Source organism: Leptopilina boulardi, unplaced genomic scaffold, assembly GCF_019393585.1.
Source record: "Leptopilina boulardi isolate dan_hultmark-lab unplaced genomic scaffold, ZJU_Lbou_2.1 LbouV2_202, whole genome shotgun sequence".
Taxonomy (NCBI): Eukaryota; Metazoa; Arthropoda; class Insecta; order Hymenoptera; family Figitidae; genus Leptopilina; species Leptopilina boulardi.
In genome coordinates, this window is record NW_026137755.1 from 1,942,158 (window position 1) to 1,968,364 (window position 26,207).

General features: G+C 27.1%; 1 protein-coding gene across 1 annotated transcript in view; it reads left to right on the top strand.

Annotated features, from left to right (window-relative positions):
* LOC127278369 (alkaline phosphatase-like) overlaps positions 1–26,207 on the top strand; it is a 74,778-nt gene that overhangs the window by 41,928 nt on the left and 6,643 nt on the right. The window contains exons 3-7 of the mRNA XM_051300073.1: positions 2,018–2,192; positions 5,465–5,643; positions 11,100–11,307; positions 11,707–11,847; positions 15,245–15,439. Coding sequence (XP_051156030.1) covers positions 2,018–2,192; positions 5,465–5,643; positions 11,100–11,307; positions 11,707–11,847; positions 15,245–15,439 — 898 coding nt within the window. The remainder of the gene's footprint in view (positions 1–2,017; positions 2,193–5,464; positions 5,644–11,099; positions 11,308–11,706; positions 11,848–15,244; positions 15,440–26,207) is intronic.

Here is a 26,207-nt window from a genome sequence, read left to right on the forward strand (position 1 = left end):
TCAGCCATTTGCAAACTCCACCTGAGTTGCAACGCTTTTCCCTACAGACTGCGCCACTATCGCTAACGGTAAAAAAAATCTTCATTCAATATTATAATATTAATAAATAAATAAAAAATACATTAAAATTATTGATGATTAAAAGTGATTCTTAAATTAATTATATTGGCTAAATTATAAATTCATTTTATATATATTTATATTTAATCTGCATTATAATTTGAAATTTTGTTTTCATTCACTTTTTTTCCATATTGCACACGCGATTTCCACGTTTCACTTGAAACAAGTAGAATCGACTTTATGCTGATAAATAAGGTAACTCTCAGTAACAGGAATCGGTTTTGGCACGATATCAAGTACATCGTGTATGGATAAACTTTAATCTCCATGTACGACCCATATGCAACAGTAAATTCGTGTACATCGTACGAACACTATTGGCATATTCCACCCCTTTCTCGTTTGTAGCCCGTTAGTGTATATATGAAATTCACAGAAAACTCTTGGCTCCTCAATTATATTTTTCTATATATCAATATTTAAAAAACTTGACTTTAACTTCGATAAAAATATCGGAGAAAAAAAAAACTATGAAATATATAGGAATTTTCTAATCTAGAAAAAATTACATTAGAGATACCATAAGTTTTTGAATGTAAAGGCCACATACATTTTTATGATCCGAACTTACCTTCATCAGATTTTTTTCCTAAGGATGGAAATTTTTTTTCTGATGAAAAAAAATTTGATAATCAAAGGGCTCTTTATACTGGACGCAAACTTTCATGTACATATTATGGTCTTGTAATATTTAATATATGAAAAGATAAAATACATATTGTAGAAAATATTTTTTAGATTTTAGATTAAATTAAATTATTTATTTCTTGAATATTACAAATAAAATATATATATATATATATATATATATATGAACATTTTCAAAATATTATTTTCTAAGCTTCGTGAATTTGTATGCTGACATTCACTGTACATGATACGCATAAATCATGCGTCTACATATTATGTACATTCTACGTACGCACGTGTACCTACAGAGCTTCTAATGAGACATCGTGTATATATCGTAGAACGTGGTATTAAACACGTATAAACAATCATAAACTAGTGGCTAGAATGCGACATGCTTTCATGTGAATATACCATATTATAATTTATTTTACACATTCTCATTAAAACCACACTTTCAATTCCATACCATTTGACCCATTTTGAATCACTCTTAATGTGTTATAAATATTTTATTTTTGTAATTTAAATATTTTACCGCAAATAATTCATTTAATTTTTATTACATATTTTCTTTTTCTAAAGAAATAAAAAAATAACTGCTTTAAATTTTCTCAATATAAAAACTATTATGACATAGTTAAAAAAAAATTTTACTTTCAAATACACAAGAAAAAGATATGTTTCTAAAAAAATGAAACAAATGTCATGGGAACTGTAAAGAAAGATATTTATAATAGAAATTTTTACTATAAAACCTTGTGTCAAGAGTTAGTAATGATGTTTTGTAACCGAGCTTTCTGAATAAAACTCAAGAGACTTAAGATGAATTTTTTTTCTATATTAATAAACACAAACTGAACCATATAAGGAATAAATAATTTATTTATTCTTCAGCAATAAGAAAAAATAATTTTCCCAATAATGAACTATATATTTAATATAAGCTGACGTCAGTACTATTTTATAGGATCCTTTATTTCCGTTCCTATAATACCAATAAAGATTTATGCATTCTAAGCAGTATCTGCTTATGAGGTTAGAGAAATCATGATTATCATAATCCATAATCGAACACCAATATATTTTTATGAGTAAACTATATAATGGTCCCTCGCATATTGAAAATGATCATCAATTTCATTTTTTATATTAAGAAAAAAGTTGTTTTTTTTGCATTTTGAGTTCTAATATTATAATTTTATTTTACAAGCGAAAAATATGAATATTTTTTTTAGGAAAATAAAATATTTTTTTGTTTCAGACGTACAACCAGGACGCTCAAGTTGGAGAATCATCTGCATGTGCTACAGCACTTCTTTGTGGAGTGAAAGCAAATTATGAAACAGTGGGTTTAGATTCATCAGCCCGCTTTGAAAATTGTTTCTCTGCCTTTAATGCAAAAGTTCCATCTTTAATGAATTGGGCACAAAAACAAGGTAATCAGATGATAAAAACAATAATAATAATACTAAATAGTAAAAATGAAAATAATAATAATAGTAATATTAATGGACATTACGAAAAATACTGTCATGTAGAAATTTACATATTGAAAAATGAATAATGAAACATTAAATTTTTTAAATCGAATGGTAGACACTATACTCAGGATTTTAATTATGCAGAGTCTGATCGTTGAGCTAGTGTTTCGAGATAAATTGAATTCATTCGAGTTAATTAAACGAACAAAATATGATTCTCTTGGGAAACTGAAAAATGTAACCTGCTATTAATTCTGAAAATGTTTCTAACGTCACTGTTGATGGGAAAATTTAACATATTTCGTTAACAATTCTATATGAATTGGATAAAAAAACAAAATATATTCCCACTAATGATTCGATCAATAAAAAAGAAGTTAATATTAATGTGAAATAAAAAAAACACCTAAATATAGTCTCAATGAGTAAAAGAAGTAGAAATTCAATTCAACTAATATTATAGATCAATCTAAAAGTGTACAAACAGAATTTTTAACTCTTTAGTTAAGAAAAGTTTCAAAGCATACAAAATAACCTTTGCAGCTGTAGCTGGAAAAAGAGACCTGGGGTTTCTACGATTTACTTTTCTTTTATTTTCGTGAAAGAATCGTGTCTTGAATATCACACGAACCGTAAGCAGTTGATCTTTTGCTTTAAGAAAAGAGTAAAGAACTTAGAAAGTTGGTTAACTTTCTTCATTGAAACTTAGGCGAAAATATTTTTCAGATAGATTATGTTAACTGTTTTAAAATCGAGAATATAAGAGTTTTTTTTATTCTTGTAGAATTTAAAATAATTTTTAAATTTAAGTTATTTTTTTTATGATAATGTAAAAAGATTCTAATTTTGGATTTATTTTATTAAAAATTATTAAAAATATAATTTACTTAATTGTAATTTCAAGTGTCATATAAATTTTCCTATAAAGAATTTCAAGATCTTTAGAGTTCAGTAAGCTTGCTATTTGAAATACCATTTATTATTGAGTTCATTATCAATGAAAATGATAAATGTTCCTGCACTTGAAATTAATCAAAATGTAAATAATAGTTTTACATTTTCAATCTCTGGAAAGATAAAAGCCCCGTCAAGCTAACTCTGCTGAATATTAATAGATATACCACAAAACTGACATGTCCAACCTTTTTTGGAGGGAAAAACAAACGCATAAGAAAGTAGAACACTATTTATTGTATATACCATTGAACTATTTATATCTTCTAGAAAAATGAATACTATTATAATTATTAATTTTTATATTGTTAATAAATAATTTAAATTTAGTTATTGACAATCTATTTTTTAGTATTTATTTAACGTTTTTCTAATTCTAAAATTAGCAAAAACAATTTAAAAAACTTTCATCAACGATAACTAATTCAAATGTAGCGTGTTAAAATTTTGTGTTTTATATTTACATATATATCTTTTTTTTTAATTGATTAATTACATATTGTTCATGAATGTTGCGTGGTTCATTAAAACATATCACGTTTTTCGTGATGCACAAATTACGTGTATATTCAGCTGATAAACTAGATCAAACCTGCCACCTCAATTCAGTCTTTAAGATGAATTGCCGAGTTGATTAATCACACAACGCTTGGTGTCGACATCAAGCTGATGCGATGTGGAAGCGTAAAAGCTGCCCTTCCTAATCCAATAAATGCCTTCCGGTCCATCTTTTGTTTAAGGGCTTTTATTTCCTTCATCTTTTGTAACTTATTTACTACATCGGCTAAATCTTCAATATATTTTTGTTTCACATATTTTTCATGCTTATCCATAAGCCGTCAATATCGGTCCTTCTTTGCCAATTTCAAAACTATAATTCTTTTTTTCAAGTAATAAATTTTAACTAGATATATTCTATTTTTTATATTCAAAAAAAACAATAATACATTTTATTTCTTTATATCATTGTTCGGTCAAGTTTGGATCTGTTCGCACAAGTCTGACACGAACATACACGAACCAAATAAACATATATACAAAACAAAAAATATAACAAATTTTACTTAATTTTAAGTTAACATTGCAACTAAAATCATCAGAATGAAAATAGGAATAGTATATTTGAAACGAGACAAAGTTTTGACATCAAGGACGCGTGGGGAATCCAATATTGTAACAGACGACTCAATGCTATAGGTGATGATTGCTTTGTCTTTGTCCTCGCCAGGATGCAAGTCATGTGCATTGCCTTTAAGATCAATGCATTAGTTACTCTCTCAAAGCGATCACTGAATAATGATCATTGATCCATTGCACTGAACAATTATAGAGGATTTTCAACTGTTACTATATCGACACTTTATCTCATTGTTAACCTAATGTCTGTACAACAATTATAATATTTTATTTTGCACAAAAAGGCAATAAGAAACAAAAAATTTATTTCCAAGTGACCTAAATTTTTAATGCAAATTTAATTTTCCTTAAATAAAAAGCGCCTAGTCTATTCACAAGAAAAAAAACACAAAAATATTTCCCTTTATTCGTATTATTTTACTAGTTAAATATTCACTCTTTTTTTCAACCTCGTTTATTTCTTAAGATTGAAAAGGGTGAAAGAAGATATTGCCAACTCCTAATTAAAATACGATTCACGACTCGATTTCTCGACTACTACATAAAGTACTCCATCCACAGTATTTCCTCTTTTCGCCGTGTATATTTCGTCAAGTGTATAAGATGTAAATTGCAGTCTACTTTTCAATGTATTTAGGTAACGCTGTTCATTTAAACGCAGGAGCAAATTACAAGTGTTCCATATCTTCCAAGTGCCCCCCACATAATATAATAAAATAAAATGTTCAAGATTTGTCAAGATTTACGAAACCTCGTATCAGGTCACGTTGAAATTCCACTAGATTTATCATTTCGAATTTTCTTATCTAATTTCTCTCTATACGTGAAAATTTTCCTGACAATATAGTATCTTAACAATAATATTTTCCAAATATATAATTATATTATATAAATATTTTTCTAAAAGAAAGAGTCTTTCAATGGACATTTAGCTATATATGGAGCTATATGAAGATCAGTGGATTTTATTTAAAAAAAATCCTTTACCGATTTTTATCAGAATAATAATTTTTACATGCAATATATTTTCTATTTATGTCGTAAAAAAGAGAAAAAACAAAACATGTGCTCGCTTTTCCAGGCATATTTTACACAAAGCTGTTTTATGTGCTGAAAAGATTATTCCTGTTTTATAGGCAAATCCACAGGTCTTGTTACAACAACAAGAGTAACGCATGCGACACCTGCTGCGTTATACGCACATTCACCAAGTCGTTATTGGGAAGATGATGGTAAAGTGCCAGCAGCAGCACGAACAACTTGTAAAGATATAGCTCGTCAACTTCTAGAAGAAGAGCCTGGTAGAAGCATTAACGTTAGTATTACAATTATTTTTTTTTCATCAAAAACTAATAAAAACTGTCATTTAGTTAGTATTACAATTTTTTTTTTCATCAAAAACTAATAAAAACTGTCATTTACTAAATATGATCAAAATGGTTTTATAAAATACCATTAAATACCCTCAGCATAATATTTTTTTTTGCAAAAAATATTACAAAATCTTGAAGAAAAATACAAGAGAGAAAAATACTTTTTGATTACTTCAATGAATTGTCAAATATTACAGGGAGAAAGAGGAATTTTAAACAGAGTAACGAGCAGCTTGCATCGAACAAAGTTGATATAGAAAGTTTTTGTTTAGTGCATGACTCACACAAACTTTCCAGTTACAAAGTTGCATTCACAAAGTTCGTATTTGTAAAATATATGAATGTCATAAACGGGAGGATTCTAATTTTGTGATAAATGCTTCACATTCTCTTTATTAATTTATTAAATTAAGTTAGTAAACTTGTCTCCATTAAACAATATAGTTGCGAAAAATTATATTAATAAAAAAAAATATCTCGAATATAACAACTAAGATACTAATAAATATATTAAAAAATTAAAATATATATAAAAAATTGGTACACTGCGTGAACACAAACCTGAGCATTCACAAAAAATTCAATTTTTCTAAGGCAGACTATTTTATTTCCAATTCGTGCACAAAATACACCCAAAAGTGTAGAAAAAAATTGGCAGCCAGATCCGAGTAGAGGAACACCAATTTTATGACCATTAAAGCGATTTCCTTAAAAAAAAAATTTTCAAAAACATTCAATTTTTCTTAGGCAGAATATTTTATTGCAATTTCTTGCACAAAATACACCTAAAAGTGTAGAAAAAAATTGACAGCCCGATCCGAGTAGAGGAACACCAATTTTATGACCATTAAAGCGATTTTCGTCAAAAAAAATTTTCAAAAACATTCAATTTTTCTTAGGCAGACTATTTTATTGCAATTTCTGGCACAAAATACACCTAAAAGTGTAGAAAAAAATTGACAGCCCGATCCGAGTAGAGGAACACCAATTTTATGACCATTAAAGCGATATTCGTCAAAAAAAAATTTTCAAAAACATTCAATTTTTCTTAGGCAGAATATTTTATTGCAATTTCTTGCACAAAATACACCTAAAAGTGTAGAAAAAAATTAACAGCCCGATCCGAGTAGAGGAACACCAATTTTATGACCATTAAAGCGATATTCGTCAAAAAAAAATTTTCAAAAACATTCAATTTTTCTTAGGCATACTATTTTATTGCAATTTCTTGCACAAAATACACCTAAAAGTGTAGAAAAAAATTGACAGCCCGATCCGAGTAGAGGAACACCAATTTTATGACCATTAAAGCGATTTTCGTCAAAAAAAAATTTTCAAAAACATTCAATTTTTCTTAGGCAGACTATTTTATTGCAATTTCTTGCACAAAATACACCTAAAAGTGTAGAAAAAAATTGACAGCCCGATCCGAGTAGAGGAACACCAATTTTATGACCATTAAAGCGATTTTCGTCAAAAAAAAATTTTCAAAAACATTCAATTTTTCTTAGGCAGACTATTTTATTGCAATTTCTGGCACAAAATACACCTAAAAGTGTAGAAAAAAATTGACAGCCCGATCCGAGTAGAGGAACACCAATTTTATGACCATTAAAGCGATATTCGTCAAAAAAAAATTTTCAAAAACATTCAATTTTTCTTAGGCATACTATTTTATTGCAATTTCTTGCACAAAATACACCTAAAAGTGTAGAAAAAAATTGACAGCCCGATCCGAGTAGAGGAACACCAATTTTATGACCATTAAAGCGATTTTCGTCAAAAAAAAATTTTCAAAAACATTCAATTTTTCTTAGGCAGACTATTTTATTGCAATTTCTGGCACAAAATACACCTAAAAGTGAAGAAAAAAATTGACAGCCCGATCCGAGTAGAGGAACACCAATTTTATGACCATTAAAGCGATATTCGTCAAAAAAAAATTTTCAAAAACATTCAATTTTTCTTAGGCATACTATTTTATTGCAATTTCTTGCACAAAATACACCTAAAAGTGTAGAAAAAAATTGACAGCCCGATCCGAGTAGAGGAACACCAATTTTATGACCATTAAAGCGATTTTCGTCAAAAAAAAATTTTCAAAAACATTCAATTTTTCTTAGGCAGACTATTTTATTGCAATTTCTTGCACAAAATACACCTAAAAGTGTAGAAAAAAATTGACAGCCCGATCCGAGTAGAGGAACACCAATTTTATGACCATTAAAGCGATTTTCGTCAAAAAAAAATTTTCAAAAACATTCAATTTTTCTTAGGCAGACTATTTTATTGCAATTTCTGGCACAAAATACACCTAAAAGTGTAGAAAAAAATTGACAGCCCGATCCGAGTAGAGGAACACCAATTTTATGACCATTAAAGCGATATTCGTCAAAAAAAAATTTTCAAAAACATTCAATTTTTCTTAGGCATACTATTTTATTGCAATTTCTTGCACAAAATACACCTAAAAGTGTAGAAAAAAATTGACAGCCCGATCCGAGTAGAGGAACACCAATTTTATGACCATTAAAGCGATTTTCGTCAAAAAAAAATTTTCAAAAACATTCAATTTTTCTTAGGCAGACTATTTTATTGCAATTTCTGGCACAAAATACACCTAAAAGTGAAGAAAAAAATTGACAGCCCGATCCGAGTAGAGGAACACCAATTTTATGACCATTAAAGCGATATTCGTCAAAAAAAAATTTTCAAAAACATTCAATTTTTCTTAGGCATACTATTTTATTGCAATTTCTTGCACAAAATACACCTAAAAGTGTAGAAAAAAATTGACAGCCCGATCCGAGTAGAGGAACACCAATTTTATGACCATTAAAGCGATTTTCGTCAAAAAAAAATTTTCAAAAACATTCAATTTTTCTTAGGCAGACTATTTTATTGCAATTTCTTGCACAAAATACACCTAAAAGTGTAGAAAAAAATTGACAGCCCGATCCGAGTAGAGGAACACCAATTTTATGACCATTAAAGCGATTTTCGTCAAAAAAAAATTTTCAAAAACATTCAATTTTTCTTAGGCAGACTATTTTATTGCAATTTCTTGCACAAAATACACCTAAAAGTGTAGAAAAAAATTGACAGCCCGATCCGAGTAGAGGAACACCAATTTTATGACCATTAAAGCGATTTTCGTCAAAAAAAAATTTTCAAAAACATTCAATTTTTCTTAGGCAGACTATTTTATTGCAATTTCTGGCACAAAATACACCTAAAAGTGTAGAAAAAAATTGACAGCCCGATCCGAGTAGAGGAACACCAATTTTATGACCATTAAAGCGATATTCGTCAAAAAAAAATTTTCAAAAACATTCAATTTTTCTTAGGCATACTATTTTATTGCAATTTCTTGCACAAAATACACCTAAAAGTGTAGAAAAAAATTGACAGCCCGATCCGAGTAGAGGAACACCAATTTTATGACCATTAAAGCGATTTTCGTCAAAAAAAAATTTTCAAAAACATTCAATTTTTCTTAGGCAGACTATTTTATTGCAATTTCTTGCACAAAATACACCTAAAAGTGTAGAAAAAAATTGACAGCCCGATCCGAGTAGAGGAACACCAATTTTATGACCATTAAAGCGATTTTCGTCAAAAAAAAATTTTCAAAAACATTCAATTTTTCTTAGGCAGAATATTTTATTGCAATTTCTTGCACAAAATACACCTAAAAGTGTAGAAAAAAATTAACAGCCCGATCCGAGTAGAGGAACACCAATTTTATGACCATTAAAGCGATATTCGTCAAAAAAAAATTTTCAAAAACATTCAATTTTTCTTAGGCATACTATTTTATTGCAATTTCTTGCACAAAATACACCTAAAAGTGTAGAAAAAAATTGACAGCCCGATCCGAGTAGAGGAACACCAATTTTATGACCATTAAAGCGATTTTCGTCAAAAAAAAATTTTCAAAAACATTCAATTTTTCTTAGGCAGACTATTTTATTGCAATTTCATGCACAAAATACACCTAAAAGTGTAGAAAAAAATTGACAGCCCGATCCGAGTAGAGGAACACCAATTTTATGACCATTAAAGCGATTTTCGTCAAAAAAAATTTTTCAAAAACATTCAATTTTTTTTAGGCAGACTTTTTTTTTGCAATTTCTGGCACAAAATACACCTAAAAATGTAGAAAAAAATTGACAGCCCGATCCGAGTAGAGGAACACCAATTTTATGACCATTAAAGCGATTTTCGTCAAAAAAAAATTTTCAAAAACATTCAATTTTTCTTAGGCAGACTATTTTATTGCAATTTCTGGCACAAAATACACCTAAAAGTGTAGAAAAAAATTGACAGCCCGATCCGAGTAGAGGATGACACCTATTACCAACATTTAATTCAACCCCTATCATAAAAAAATTCATATTTTATAATTTATTAATGTTATTGTAAATTTTTTAATTTTCAAATGCGCGATTATTATATACCTTATTTATTATTTAACTGCATTGTTGATTATTAGATTTTCTTTTCTTTGTGATGTATATAATTCTTTCACGTAAAATAAACGCGAAAGATAATGCTGTTTAAGCCCAAAGCTTTAAGAATTGAAATTAGTTTTTGAAAGTAACTGATCTTTATGACATTATGTTCATCGTGTCTTTAATTAAATTTATCTAGAAAAAAAAGTAAACGAAATTTTATAAAGTCTGCATTCCTAATTCACTTCGTCATCTGAAATTCAAAACTCTCTTTCTCCTATATACATATACGACGAATTTAAAATATATCCTTCTTTGCTGAGAAAATAATATATATTTTATTCATTTTGAACACATGCTATTTCTTAGATCACACACAAAATATAAAATATACGCGAAACACGTGTAAGGAATCCGAAAATTTTTGTCGAAAAAAAAAGAATTCGTATAACTTCATTTACATCAAAATATCGCTCGAGCTTGTAATTTAGTACAACGTTAAATTTTTACAACTCATCATAAAGTGGAGATTTACATTTTTTTTGCTTTCTGAAGTTTAAAAGATTTTCACTTAATTAAAAATTGTATAGCTTTATATACAAGGAGTTTTTATTAAATTACACTATTTTTTAATAAAAGTAAGTCATTTTATCATATCAGAAATTTTTTTTTTTTTTTTAACAGAAAATAATGTGAAAGGGAAAATATTAAATGAAATTAAAAAGTTACGGGAATTGTACCAAAGGATCTTTTGATTTGTGAACAAACAAGATTTGCAATTTAAGTTTTTCATTTCAATTCTAAATGAATGCAGTTTTATGAACACAACCTTATAATGTAATGAAAAAAAAATGTTAAAACTTGATAGAAGTTTTCAAATTTTGACTTTATATTCTCTTAAAACGGTTTCAAAAAGTAAAATGCGTCAATTATTTCCATATCAGGTGGTGTTGGGTGGTGGTCGAAGGCATTTTGTTCCTAAAGTGGCATTGGATCCAGAGGAGCCTGAAAAGGAGGGTAGACGACTTGATGGTAGAAATCTAATCGAAGAATGGTCGAGAAACCGACGACTTCGTAATCTTCCCGCCGAATACGTCGCAAACAAGGAACAATTCGATAAAGTCGATCCAAGAAAAGTGAATCATTTGTTAGGTAATGCATTATTCATTCTGATATTTTTAAAAATTTATTTTTTTTATATTTTCTTTTTTTGTAGAAAAAAAGAATTTAATTTCTTTACTCATTCTCAAATTCTCCTTCTACTGAGTTTCAGAAGCAATGAGCAAATATTCTATCCAAATACAATTACTGTTGTTAATTATATGTAAAGATTTTATTATCTAATTTCTCATTGTTGATATAATGTACCTTTTTTATTTCCCTATTAATTGTTATCACGCATTGTATATTATCAGAGTAATATTGAGTTACTAGAATAATTACCTCGTTATTAAATTTATGTAATATTGAATCGATTTAATTAATGATTATTATTAATTTAATTATTTTACATTATATCAGCTACATTAATTAGAATTTCAATAATTTCAGGTTTGTTTTCATATTCACATATGGATTTCGAAGTTGATCGAAATACAAATGGCAGTGGTGATCCTTCACTTGCCGAGATGGCGGTTAAAGCACTTCGAATTCTTGCCAAAAATCCCGAAGGGTATTTCCTGTTTGTTGAAGGTAAGCAAAGCGAAATATCATTTTTAATGCTTTTTTCTGGCACGCATAATGCTCTTTTTGAAGAAAAAGGAAACAAATAAAATTAAACTTTAAATTTCATTTACATTGAAACTTTTTTATTAATGTAATAAATGCAAGTAGATTTAAAGTACATTTACATTACATTTAAAGTAGTTTTAAAGTCGACAAATTTCAAGAATATTGTAGATATAAACAATCGTAATTAACTAAACTATTTTAACAAGAAGGAATATGATAAGATTCAACATGAAAATTGTGACATTGGAAATATTGTGCAAGTTCGTTGGAATATATACAATTTGCGTAAAATAGAAATGTATATAGTCTATGAAATTGAATTGAATAAGTCATGTAACGAGGTACAAATGCTTACAGCATCAACTGCGTTAACGCGAACTATATGGCAGAGAGGTTGTCGACAAAGTGAACTGTTGTCGTTGGCGAATAATCTTATCTCTTCAGAAATTCTGCTCCTGAAGTTGTATAAGCCACTTTCCTTACCCTCTCAGCCCAATCTCGACTTTTCCTATTCCGTCTAGTTGGATACTGTCGTTATCTACGTGACAAAAAAAAGAGAACCACATCCAACCTGCTTATTTAGTTCTTCTTTTGAATAAAGCGCAGAGAAAGCTGAGCATTGGTGCATAAAAGAAAATAGTAGACTTGAATTCGAAATGTAACTTTCAGAACTCAAGTGGGTTGAAGAATTTACGTTTTATGAGAAAAAAAATTCATAAAACAAAAAAAAATAAATTATTCTCATTTCTTTTTTAAAAAAAAGAAAAATCGTAGATTTTCATTTGAAAAAAAATATGGACAATCTCATCTTCTGGTCACCTTGAATCAACAAAAAATTCTATATTATAAAAATAATACTTTTTAAATTAATAACAATGTAATAATAATAATAATAATAAAAATAATAATACTAATTATTATTATTATTATTTATTGTAATGAAGTTTAAAAATAAGGCTGATGGCAACTTGTGCCAAATGCTAAAGTTGGATTTAGTTGCTCGTTACAATAAAGAAATCTGATTTTGGCTTCAAGCCTATATAAAAACCAATGGACATATATTTTCCTTAAAAAAAAATACATTTGATTGTAATACTTATTAAGTTTATTGTTATAACAATTTAAGTAATTTTCTATTTTTTAAGTTATTACTATTATTTTATCAACATAATTATATCGCTTGAATTTAAAAAGTTTAACAATTTACAAAATTAGTTTTAATATTATCTTTACAGGAAATTTGTAAAATATTTCTCTTTGAAAGCTAGCAGACCCCAAGTAACCCTTACTTGTCAGAATGATATCGAGGAAGAAATTTGTTACAACCCTCCCTTTTTTTTCTTTTTTTTCTTCAGAGAGATCTCTACTCGCCATCTTAATGCTCCCCTATTCTTTAGTTAAGTCTGAACCCGAGTGAATCCGGGACAGGTTTCCTTTACACTCTTCAGTTACTCAAGAAAAGTGATATTTCAATTCTCTCTCTCTATATATATACGGAACTCTTAACAAAAAAAGTAACGAAAAAAAATTATCCGAATATTTATTATATATTCCAAATAAAATTTTCAATCTTATTAGTGAAAAGAGTTAAAGATTTACATTATTAGTAAAAGAGAAAAACAAATTATTCACAATATTTCGATCGACTTTTAACGTTTTTTCGAATTTTCCCAGTAGATATTTTGTCAGACTTCAATTTTTTGCAATTTTATTAGTAGTATATCTCATTTTAGTCAGACATAATGAATAAATTAGAAAATCAGTAGTAAATGTCAATGTTTAGTCAGACTTAATATTTTTTGTAATTTTATCAGTAGTATAAATCAGATTTAGTAAAACATACTGATTTTATAACAAAATTAGTAGTACAAATCAATGTTTAGTGAGACCAAAGATTTTTTGTAATATTATCAGTAGTTTATGTAATTTTTAGTCAGACAAAGCGACTATATCATGAAATCAGTAGTAAAAGTCATTATTTTGCCTGATTTTGAGTCTTTACAATTTAATTAGTGGAATATATCGATTTTAGTCAGACATAACGACTGTTCTAGAAAATCAGTAGTAAAAGTCAATATTTTGTCAGACTATTTTTATTTTTCTAATTTTATCAGTAGTATAAGCCAGTTTAAGTCAGGCAGGATGATTAAATAAGAAAATCAGTAGTATAAATAAATGTTCACTCATACTTAAGATTTTTGTAATTTTGTCAGTAGTATAAATCGGTATTACTCAAACATAATGAATAAATTTGAAAAATCAGTAGTACAAGTTAATTTTTAATCAGTTTTTATTAAATTTTTTCAGTAGTATAAATCTGATTTAATCAGACATAAGGACTGCATTAGAAAATCAGTAGTAAAAGTCAATATTTCGTCAGATCATTTTTATTTTTATAATTATATCAGTAGTATGAATCGGTTTTAGTCAGACAGGCTAATTAAATAAGAAAATCAGTAGTATAAATCAATATATAATCAGACTTTATAATTTTCTGTTATTGTGTAAGTAGTATAAGTTCAGTAACTAAATACAAAAATCCGTAGTACAAATCAATATTTAGTCAAGCTTAAGATTTTTGTAATTTTATCAGTGGTATAAATCAGATTTAGTCAGACGAAAAGACTATATATTAAAAATTCAGTAATTGTGTTTCGTAATTGTCCATTTTTTCTGGAAATGATTGAAGATGTACATATTTTAGTAAATTTATAGAATTAAAAAAAATCATCCAAAAGCATTTGGTTTGAATGGAGAGTAAAAAATAAATTCCCTATTGAAAAATATTACATATAAGGAAAAAAGGGACATAAAAAAAAGATGTAAAAAATGTTACTCACATACAATATGTATGCTCTAAAGGGTCTACTATGCGAATTACGTATTACTTTTCAGAATTTTGTCCCATATTTTTGTTCGTTATAAAAATTTTACCCTCCTATATTTATGTATATTTTGTGATGTTTTAAATCTATTTTTCTAAAATGCTAAATTTTCTCGCAAATATTCTTTTGTCAAGAAAATTATTACAATTTTCAGGGTGATATAAATAAATATATATATATATATATATGTGTGTAATAAATTTAAACATAGACAGCATGTGGTTTGAAATTAAATTTAAAGTGGAAATTAAATGTCCAACCAATCAGACTATATAGTTAGAAAACTGTAGACAGAAACACAGTGAATTCAGAGTAGATGGTGGTAGCAGTAGTCACCCAACATCTTTGCTAATGGATTGGCGTGGTTGTAACACTCGATTGCATTCGACCGTATATATATACTAGTTCTAAAAGGGTGATGGTTCTCCATCTCTGTTTCGTGATAGTGGTTTGCTTTACTTCCTATTCTATAGGTGGAAGAATAGATCATGCCCACCACTACAACAACGCTTATCGCGCCTTAGACGAAACACTGGCTTTAGAGGAATCAGTCAAGGCAGTTATGGATGAGGTGGATCTCTCAGAAACCCTCTTAATTGTCACTGCTGATCACTCCCATGTTTTAACACTTGGTGGTCTTGCCACTCATCGAGGGAATCCAATTTTCGGTAAGACGATATTTTACTTATTTATAAATTCATCATCATTTATTTTAATTTATCTCAAATCATGTATTTACAATTTTTTTTTAAACTAATTAATTTTAATTTAATTCTATTATCTATTATTTTTGCGTACGTTTCTTTATAAACACACGTTACTTTAAAGAAATGAGGATAGCTCTAAAATGAAATGGAAAAGTGCATTTTGTTGACAATGGTGTGAACGCTCGAAAGAACCCGAGTGATACCAACAAAATGTATTCTTGAGAGAGTGGTTTTAGTCTTTAGGAAAAACGAGTCATATCCGAGAAAAAGTACTGTGGTGATATACGGTAAACTGGTAGAAAAAAACATCTTTTTGTTTTTTTGTAAATTACATTGTATAATACAATAATGCATTAGCTAATTAGTTTATTAAATATATATCTAATTTTTATTTTTAGAATTATGAAAAAGTTAATTCTTTTTTTTATAATATGATAAAATCAGTCAATGTTTGGTCAGACTTATTGTTTTGTAATTTTATTAGTAGTAAATATTTATTATAGTCAGACATACCGACGATATGAGAAAATCAGTATTAAAGGTCACTGTTTAATCAGACAATTTTATTTTTGTAATTTTATCAGTAGTAGAAGTTGGTTTTAGTCAGACATATTGACTAAATAAAAAAAATTAATAGTACAAATCAATGTTTAGTCAAAATTAAGATTTTTTTATACTTTTGTCAGTAGTATAAATCGATATTAGTCGGACATAATGTAGTAGTACAGGTCAATATTTAGACTGACTTTTAATTGTTTTTCAGTTATTCAAGTAAATTTTTAATAAGACTTATTAAATTTTTGTAATTTTCTTAGTTGTACATTTTATTTATAACGACATTGACATTATATATAGAAAAAAGTTTTGAATTTGTAACGCAAAAGATTTTTTTTCACTTTTTTTGTTTTTGTTGTTTGTAAAATGTTCGTCGCCAAAGAAGAAATTACTTTGTCAGGATCAAACTGATAAAAATTACTACACAGGGACACTCACGATTACTAGGTCATAAATCATAAAACTCGGGCGAATGTAATAAAAAAAAAGAAAAAGGTTTTTGATATCTAAAAACGGAATTGTTGACATCACTATACTTGATATAGCGAAACATACATATAAAGTTTACTAAATCCTAACGCAATCTTATGACATGTACAATCCTTAAAGTCTTTATAGATACTTTAAAACATTTATTTTCAACTTTTTTTTATAGACTACTGCCTAATCAAACTGCTTCAATAAAGTATATCACTTTTTTTTTCGTTCAAGTTTATATGATTATTCGAAAAAAAAATATATAGAAAGGAACAATTACTTATCAACGGTGAAATTTTTATGTTCTTAGAAGAAAAACTACTTGTTTTCAAACATTATTCCCTATGGTTGAAAAATTTTTTACGACACTGAATTTTATGGGACATTTTGTGTATACTATAAACTTATTTATATCTTTCAATGGTGGACCGATTTTCCTCAAGTCCCTGTTGTACCGTCCAATCGCCTTCAACCTTTTCTCCTGTATCCACTCGCAATTCAATAAGATCCAATCTTCGCAAACGTCATACATATGTAATATCTGTGTGTGTGTGTGTGTTAAATCGAATCGCCAGTAAATGTAAAAGAGAAAAATTTTCCCTACCTTAACGACGCTTCAGTCCTTCTTATCGAATAAACTCCTGTTACCGGATGAATGATTTGGATATATTTTCCGAAAAGAAACAGTTTCTTTAACTTGTTATCCTTCAATAATCACCAGTTTTCAATTTTAAAATTGAATTTCAAATTGTTAAAATGTTAAAAATAGATTTCGTTTAGCAAAAAAAGAAATTTTTTTAAAGAATATGTAACTTTATATAAAAAAGTTGATACAAAAAAAAATTTTTTTCAATTATTTATAATTTTATAAAAGAAAAAAAAACTTTTTCATCTAAAGTCGAAACTATATTTTTTTCAAGGATAAAAATAAGTGAATTTTTTTGTCTGAATTTATCTATGAGTCCCTAGTCGCCTTTTTTTACTTGACGTATATTTTTTTTTTGAAACGTTACAAAAAAAGTTTGTTGAAAATCCAATTACTCTTCTAACGCGATAAAGTTTGCCAATAAAATCACCAGTTAACAATACTGCGGCATGTTTGTTTCAACTTGTTGCCGCTCTTCTCAATTTTTTTTGTTGCTAGTACAACTTTATGATATCTATATGAGTGGTTTAGTCCTGAAAAGTCACTGACAGTCGTAAAATACTTTTATTGATGTTTACTTCATATATGGATTTGCCATTAAATTCAAAAATTATAATATACATAAATGACAAACATTTTATCATAATTAAGTTTATTTTTCATACTAAAATTTATTAATTTACGTGAAACATAATTTGTATTATATTAAAAATTCATTTTATCATAACATCCAGTGTCAATCCTTTTTTTTTAAAAATATACAATTATCAATTAGGTAAAAACTGACTTTTATCATTTCAAACATATTTTCATGGAAAATCTGCAGAGATTACTTTTTCAATCGATAAATTTTCTCTTAACTTGCAGCTCTAATAACAATTCCAATATCTGATCACACAAGTTCTTTGATCCCTAAGATCGTAAGATCCAGGGGAAGAAGGATAAGTACGGTGAAATAGATAAGGTCGACTTACAGTCAGACTACAAGTTCCTTTCGAGCTAATCAAGCGAGGATCTTGGAAAATGGCGCGTAAAGTGAGATCCTAAAGCGTATGTCTGATGATAAATTTTCTTATCTTTTAATATATTTTTTTTAAACAAAATGTATATTTATCCTGTGATGATCAATTTTTACACAATTAAAATTTTTCCTATTTTGAATTTTTTAAAAAGCTATTAATGATGAAAAATTGACAATGAAAGTATCATATGATTAAAGTCGAAGAGGATATAATTTTATAAAGAGACAATTTTTAAAAATATATTATTTTTTTAAAAAATGAATTATCTTTCTCCATATTTATTCTATAATAAGTCCAAAGAAAATGAGATGCAGAAAATATAGCTATAACTTTTAGAGTGCTTACTATACTGAAGCTTGCCTTCAATATTACCAGAAAAGACTTTCGTTTCGTCAAGTTTCCTTGTTTTGCATTCCGAACTTCTTCCAAAAGCATTTTTCTTTGAATCCCATCCACCAACATTATTTTGAATTCAAAGTTGGTAGCTAACGAATTTTTTTTCTCAATCGTCTATTTTCACTATTCACGTTTACATTTTTTACAAAGTGTAAATATATTTAAATCCAAAGGTTTTTTTTAATATTTAAACTGATATTTTCATTTTTTGTAATTTTACTAGTAGTACAAATCAATGTTTAGTAAGACCAAAGATTTTTTGTAATATTATCAGTAGTTTATGTAATTTTTAGTCAGACATAGCGACTATATCATGAAATCAGTAGTAAAGGTCAATATTTTGCCTGATTTTGAGTTTTCACAATTTAATTAGTGGAATATATCGATTTTAGTCAGACATAACGACTGTACTAGATAATCAGTAGTGTAAATAAATGTTCACTCAGACTTAAGATTTTTGTAATTTTGTCAGTAGTATAAATCGGTATTAGTCAGACATAATGAATAAATTTGAAAATCAGAAGTACAAGTTAATTTTCAGTCAGTTTTTATTAAATTTTTTCAGTAGTATAAATCTGATTTAATCAGACATAAAGACTGTATTAGAAAATCAGTAGTATAAGTCAATATATAGTCAGACTTCATTAATTTTTTCTTATTGTATGAGTAGTGAAAGTTTAGTTTAGTCAGACATACGAACTAAATACAAAAATCAGTAGTACAAATCAATGTTTAATCACACTTTTTAAACATTTGTATTTCTATCAAAAGTTTTATTTTCTACAAATTAAAAAAAACTCGAAAGTATACATTATAAAAAAAAAAAAATTTCAAATATGATTTACTTTTATAAAAATTTTTTTTTTTGTTATATATTTTTATTCGACAACAGTAAAAACCATAAAAATTTTAAAAAAAACTATTCACAACTTTATGACCCTAAACTCGAATAGAGCGTTGTTCTTTTAAAGGCTCGTGAAATATAGTCGTAAATTGCTTTCGGCGAAACAATATTTTAAAGTTATTTTCTAAAAAATATTAAAGTTTTTTGTGATAATTTACTTTTTAAAAAAATTACTCTCTAAATGTTTTTTTTTTTGACTAATTAAAAAGTATTTTTTATGTAATGAAAAAAATTCCATTTTTTTTCTTCAGTAACATTAACATCTTTTTATGTCACATTTGGGAAAATTTAATTTGAGTTACATTTAGAAATGATAAGAGATTTTACATGGTACGTCATTATCACATATATTAGCTACAGTATAACTACGAGTATTGCATGTTCCGTGAGCCCATTTACCCCCTCAACAGAAAGATCAGGAAAGCAGATCGCGAGAGAACTTACGAGAGTCGTGTTAAGGTCTCACGAAAGTGTATTAAATTTTGTCTTGCAAGTTTAAATTGGACAATGGATTTCAGTAAAGGCTATGAAATTAGGTGGCTAAAACGTTACCCATTATACAACTGCTATATCTATGCTTCATTATTTCCGCTCGGTGAAAAAATTTTACCGCCAACCAATTTTCTAATCAATAAATCGACTGCTAATTTTTTCAAATATTACTCCTCTGCAGTAAGCTTCCTTTTTTCTCTCATTTTTCCCCCTTAAAAAAGGAAGAATGTTTAATTGAATTTTTTTAAACTTTATACACGAAAGTATATGCAGGAAATATATTTTAAAAAAATTATAATATATATTTTTTTTTTCTAAAAAAATTAAATCCATTTAATTTCTTTTGATATACAGAGAGAGATTTTATTCTTACAGAATTGTCTGCTGGATGAAAAAGATTAATCAATTTAATGCACTTTATCTCTTAATATTCATCATGCATTATTCTTGATGTTTTACATATATATATATATGTATAACTCATAAAGAGATTTATTTCTGCTGAAATTTTATTTTTTAAAACTATTTTCTGTTAGTTTAGATAAGAGTAAGAAAACATTGACTATTTTTCATTTTAAATATATATATATATATATATATATATATATATATATATATATATATATATATATATATATATACATATCGTAGACAAAATTTTATATTCTCATATCGATATGCTAATTCAGTTTATAAGCCACTTATCTATTCTTGTCAATTGAATTCTCACAGTGAAATGTTACAGACATTTACGTGTCCTATATTTCCAACTGTATAATTCAATCATGGAAAATCACTGAATTTCCCACTGATTTAACTGTGAAAAATGAGAAAAACTAATAAAATTCCATTGGTTTTTTCGCAGATAATTTATTGGCAGCTGATGCTGCAATACTGATTTTACTCATATATATATATATATATATATATATATATACATGGAAATTGCAGAGACACGAGAAGTTAATATATTATATCAAAAGTTATTCGATGAGCAAAAATTAATCTCTCAATTTAATTTTTCATTATTATATATTGCAAAACAAATTATGCTATATTATATATCATTTAAAGGCAACTATATAATAAAATTTTTAATTACATAATTTATAAACACGAAACATTATCTTATTATACACAAAATAATACATTAAAATTTATATTAAATAATTTATATATAAAAGAATATGAGAAAAAGTAATTTAAAAATACATTTTTTTATAAAATAATTTTTTGCTACAGATTTTAATTAAAAAAAATTTTTTTGGTTTTATTTTGATGCAGGAAAAGTTTTATTATTTGATATGAATTACGATCTAACTTGAATTGAAAGTTCAATAATGGTGGAATTTAAAAAATCCCCACTGTCGATATGAATTTTAATTTGAACATTTGTTATAAGCTTCGGAATGTATATTTTTCTATTAATAAAGTAAAATGTATTGTTTAAAAATATATCTTGCATTTTTTTAAAAATTTTTTATAAATAAAAATGTTGGTAAATTAAAAAATTTCAATTTAAAAGTTTATTTGTATAATTAAAAAATATTTTTATATATATTATTATTAAAATTCGTTTACAAATATGTTAGGAATAAACAAAAAAAATTATTTTTTATTATTTATTCAAAAATTAAATATTCTTTATGTTATTCAATGTTTTTTTATTTAGAAAAAATATTTTTTTTTTACAAAAATAGTGAAAAATATTTTGCTGTATTTTTTATAGAATATTTATTTTAAAATAATCTATAATTTTTAAATATACAAAATAAATATTCACTTGTAAATTATTCTTGATTTAATGAATAGATTTTTTTTTGAAAACTAACTTTTAAAAATATTAATATCAAATATAGGAGAAAGAGTTTTGTTTTAATTTTTTTAATTTTTCTTCATTTTTATAAAATACTTTTTTTTACGAAAAGCAGTAAAAAAATACAGCATCGCCATTGTCCACAACTCGTGAATGTTGAAACGCCTTTTTTTGCGACTTGATCCAGCATCAACTACATGACCTTTACTTTTATATTTCTTTTTACTGTTTTAATTGTCTTTCTTCTAACATTGTTTATACTGACTTTATTTTTGAATTTAAGGCAACATAAATTTTATGACGTCATTTTAGACTTTTCATTTGGATTATATTCCAAAAAATATTCAAAATGTTTTTACTTTATATTGATAGAATTTTTTTTAGGACTAAAATTTTAATTTACAAAGAAATTTAAAATTTTGACTATATACCCCAAAATTAACCAGTATTTTAAAAAATATATAGGTATATATATATATGTAATACCTCGCGAGATAAATGTGGCGTTCTATGATCCAGTGTAAGCATTTGCACTCCAGACGATTCGTTGGTTTGGAATAAAAAGATTGTTTTTTGGAGTCGTGATATATTTGACATTCAGAGCTACTATTTGTAACTGTCTGCAGAAGTGAAAAACTATTACATAGTTAAAAACGTGTTGACAGACAAAATTATATTGGCCAACGCGGATAACATTGAAATTGATTACAAAAATGTAAAGTAACTGATGTTTTAGTTTCAAAAAAAAAAAAATGTTTTACATATTCTATTCAATTAATTTGTTTTCATACAAAATACAATACAATTTACAGAAATACAATACAGTTTATGCAAATTTAATTAGTTTCATAAAAAAAATGTAATTGTTTCATAATTGTTAATTTTTAAATTTCAATTTAATTTTATTAAATGTTATTTATTATTTTGAAATGATCCAATTATAATTCTCGAGTTTCTGATGATGTCAATATTGAATGTAATTAGGTTAAAATTTTAATAGACTTTATATTTTCAATGAAATTAAGTTCTATCAATCCAATATAATATATAACCATTAACAAGGAATCGAATTCGCGTTTTCAAGATAAAATTATATAAGCGAATGAAAGAGAAAAAAAAGAAGAAAGAGTCTCTCATAATCTGAATCTCGGTCGAACTTAAGCTGAAGCTTTATGCTTTGGAGCCTATTGTCTTTATATTTTCAGTCTATCGCTTAATGGCTTTCCATTGGGTGCTTGAGCCACCAACGACCCAGATGCTGATTTCAATAGTTTTTGCATACTATATATATATATATATATCGAGGAAGGTGAAAACTAAATATTTTTCTATTCATGCAAAATCTGGAACCATCTGCTTTACGTTTGTTTTTCATCGACTGAAGTAAACAAAAAACCACATATTCTTTAAACACACGTGAAGCCATAATCTTCTTGTGTTGCCTTTTTTTTGCATACGAAAACTGATAATTTTTTTATGATAAGAAAAATTCAAACAAAAGAGTATATAAAGAAAAAAAATTAAGTATTCTAATTTTTTTTTATTTTATAGACTTAAATCAAAAATAAGGTCATATGTTTTTTATTAATCATTCTTTTTTTAAATCTTTTTTTCAGAATCATTTTTTTTAATTCATTGTTTTTTTATTCCTGCGGGCTGTTATTTTCATTTCCTTTGATTAAAAAAGCGCCATATAATGAAGAAAATGAACCATTTTTTCAATGGCATAAAATCCACAAAAAAAAGCCGCCACACTTAGTAGAAAAGCGATTACTAGCCGTACCTCCTCGAGCGAAATTTTTTTTTTCCATTTTATTGAGGTGAACTATATATATTAGTATAAAAGTGTAAAAAAAGAAGTTAAAATGAAAGAAAAAAAAAGGTTGAGTCATAGTTTAAATGAGAAATTGAGAATGATTTGCTTGGTCCGAATATAAAAAGCGTACGACCTTAAACGTGATCAGATTTCTTTTTTATTTTACTTTCCATTGAAATGCGAAGTTCTAAAAGTTTTTGATATTTCAAATTACTGACGTATTTACAATTGTTGAAATAATAGAAAAGAGTAAAGATAGTCTATATACAGTAATTTTAATTTGTATCGCCTGTTCTAAATTTGTATGTTTCATTATATTAAAGTTTTATCTCAAAGAATAATATATATATATATATATATATATATATATATATCAGGGACTGTCTCGGACACGAAATGTTGTTGAATTTTAAGAAAGTGTCCGTGTAGTGTCGCGACTCGACACGTTTGAAAACAATTAAAAGTATCGTGGCGAGACCCGACACTTTTAAAAATTTTCAAACGTATCGTGGCACGACCCGACACAGTTAAGAAATTCATAATTGTATCGTGGCGAACCACGATACGTTTAGAAATTTGTAATCGTATCGTGGCAGGACTGGATACGTTTACGAATTTCCAAAAGTATCGTGGCGCGACTGGACACATTAACAATTTGAGAATCGTATCGTATCATGACTTGCCACGACACGATAATTCTGCATAAATATGTCGTGTCGCATGAAAAAAAATTGTTCAATTAATTTAAACTTATCTATTATGTATTATCTATTATAATATAGTATATATAGAATAATAATAATACTAATAATAATATGCATACAAAATAATATACAATAATATATAATTTTTATATTATATTATATTATATTATATTATATTATATTATATTATATTATATTATATTATATTATATTATATTATATTATATTATATTATATTATATTATATTATATTATATTATATTATATTATATTATATTATATTATATTATATTATATTATATTATATTATATTATATTATATTATATTATATTATATTATATTATATTATATTATATTATATTATATTATATTATATTATATTATATTATATTATATTATATTATTTCCACGAATTTCTGTTTTCATCCTATACTGTTTATTTTCATGTATTTCTTTTTGTATTATCAACAACTTATTGTCTAGTATGTAAACAAACCACACTTAAAATTAAAAATAATTTTGTTCAATAAAATTAATAGATTAATTTAATTTATTAACATTTTAATATTATTATGATTTAAAGAATTGAAAAAAATGTAAGACTTGATTACGAATTCAATATCAGTTTTTTAAAATTCAAAATGGCGGATCCAATATACCGAATCAAAATAACTAAAAATGGGCAAATTCGTCTAAACTATGTTACCCAGGGGTTTTCGGGGTCGCTGATTACGAATCTGACATCAGTTTTTCAAAGTTCAAAATGGCGGATCCAATATGGCGGAAGACAAAATAAAAAATTAATCGGATTGTATTAAAAACCTATTACTCGGGGGTTTTCAGGGTCATTGATTACGAATTGTGACAAAAGTATTTCAAAATTCAAAATGTCCCAAAAAACGCTCGAGTAACAAGTTTCAAAAGATCCGATCCTTTTTAAAAAATTGTTCAGCATATTAGATCCGCCATTTTGAATATTAAAAATAGGAAAAGAACTAGGCGCAATTGCGCCTACATTTAGGGTTTCGTGGCGCTTTAAATTTTAATGTCAACTACTGGGACATGTCAACTATAGGGACATGTCAACTATAGGGACATGTCAACTATATGGACATGTCAACTATTGGGACATGTCAACTATTGGGACATGTCAATTATTGAGACAGGTCAACTACTGGGACATGTCAATTATAGGGGCATGTTAACTAATGGGACATGTAATGTCCATTTATGTAATGTCCATTCGGGAAAATGTCCATTCAGTAGTTAATGGAGATTTGGGATCTGTGGGCCCCAACATTTGAATTTGGGAGCTATGGTGCCCCAAAATTTGAATTTGGGATCTGTGGTGCCCCAAAATTCGAATTTGGAAGCTATGTTTGCCCAAAATTTGAATTTGGGATCTGTGGTGCCCCAAAAGTTTAATTTGGGATCTGTGGGGCCCCAAAATTTGAATTTGGGATCTGTGATGCCCCAAAAGTTTAATTTGGGATCTGTGGGGCCCCAAAATTTGAATTTGGGATCTGTGGTGCCCCAAAAGTTTAATTTGGGATCTGTGGGGCCCCAAAATTTTAAATTGGGATCTGTGGTGCCCCAAAATTTTAAATTGGGATCTGTGCCCTAAAATTTGATTTTGGGAGTTGTGGTGCCCCAAAATATACTACGGACAGACGGACGCCAAAGTGAAACTATAAGGCTTTCGGCCATGGGCCACGAAACCCTAAAAAACTGATGTTACATTTGTAATCAGCGACCCTGAAAACCCCTCAGTAACCGGTTTCAATCCAATCCGATTAATTTTTTATTTTGTCGTCCGCCATATTGGATCCGCCATTTTAAATTTTGAAATACTTTTGTCACAATTCGTAATCAATGAGCCTGAAAACCCCCGAGTAATAGG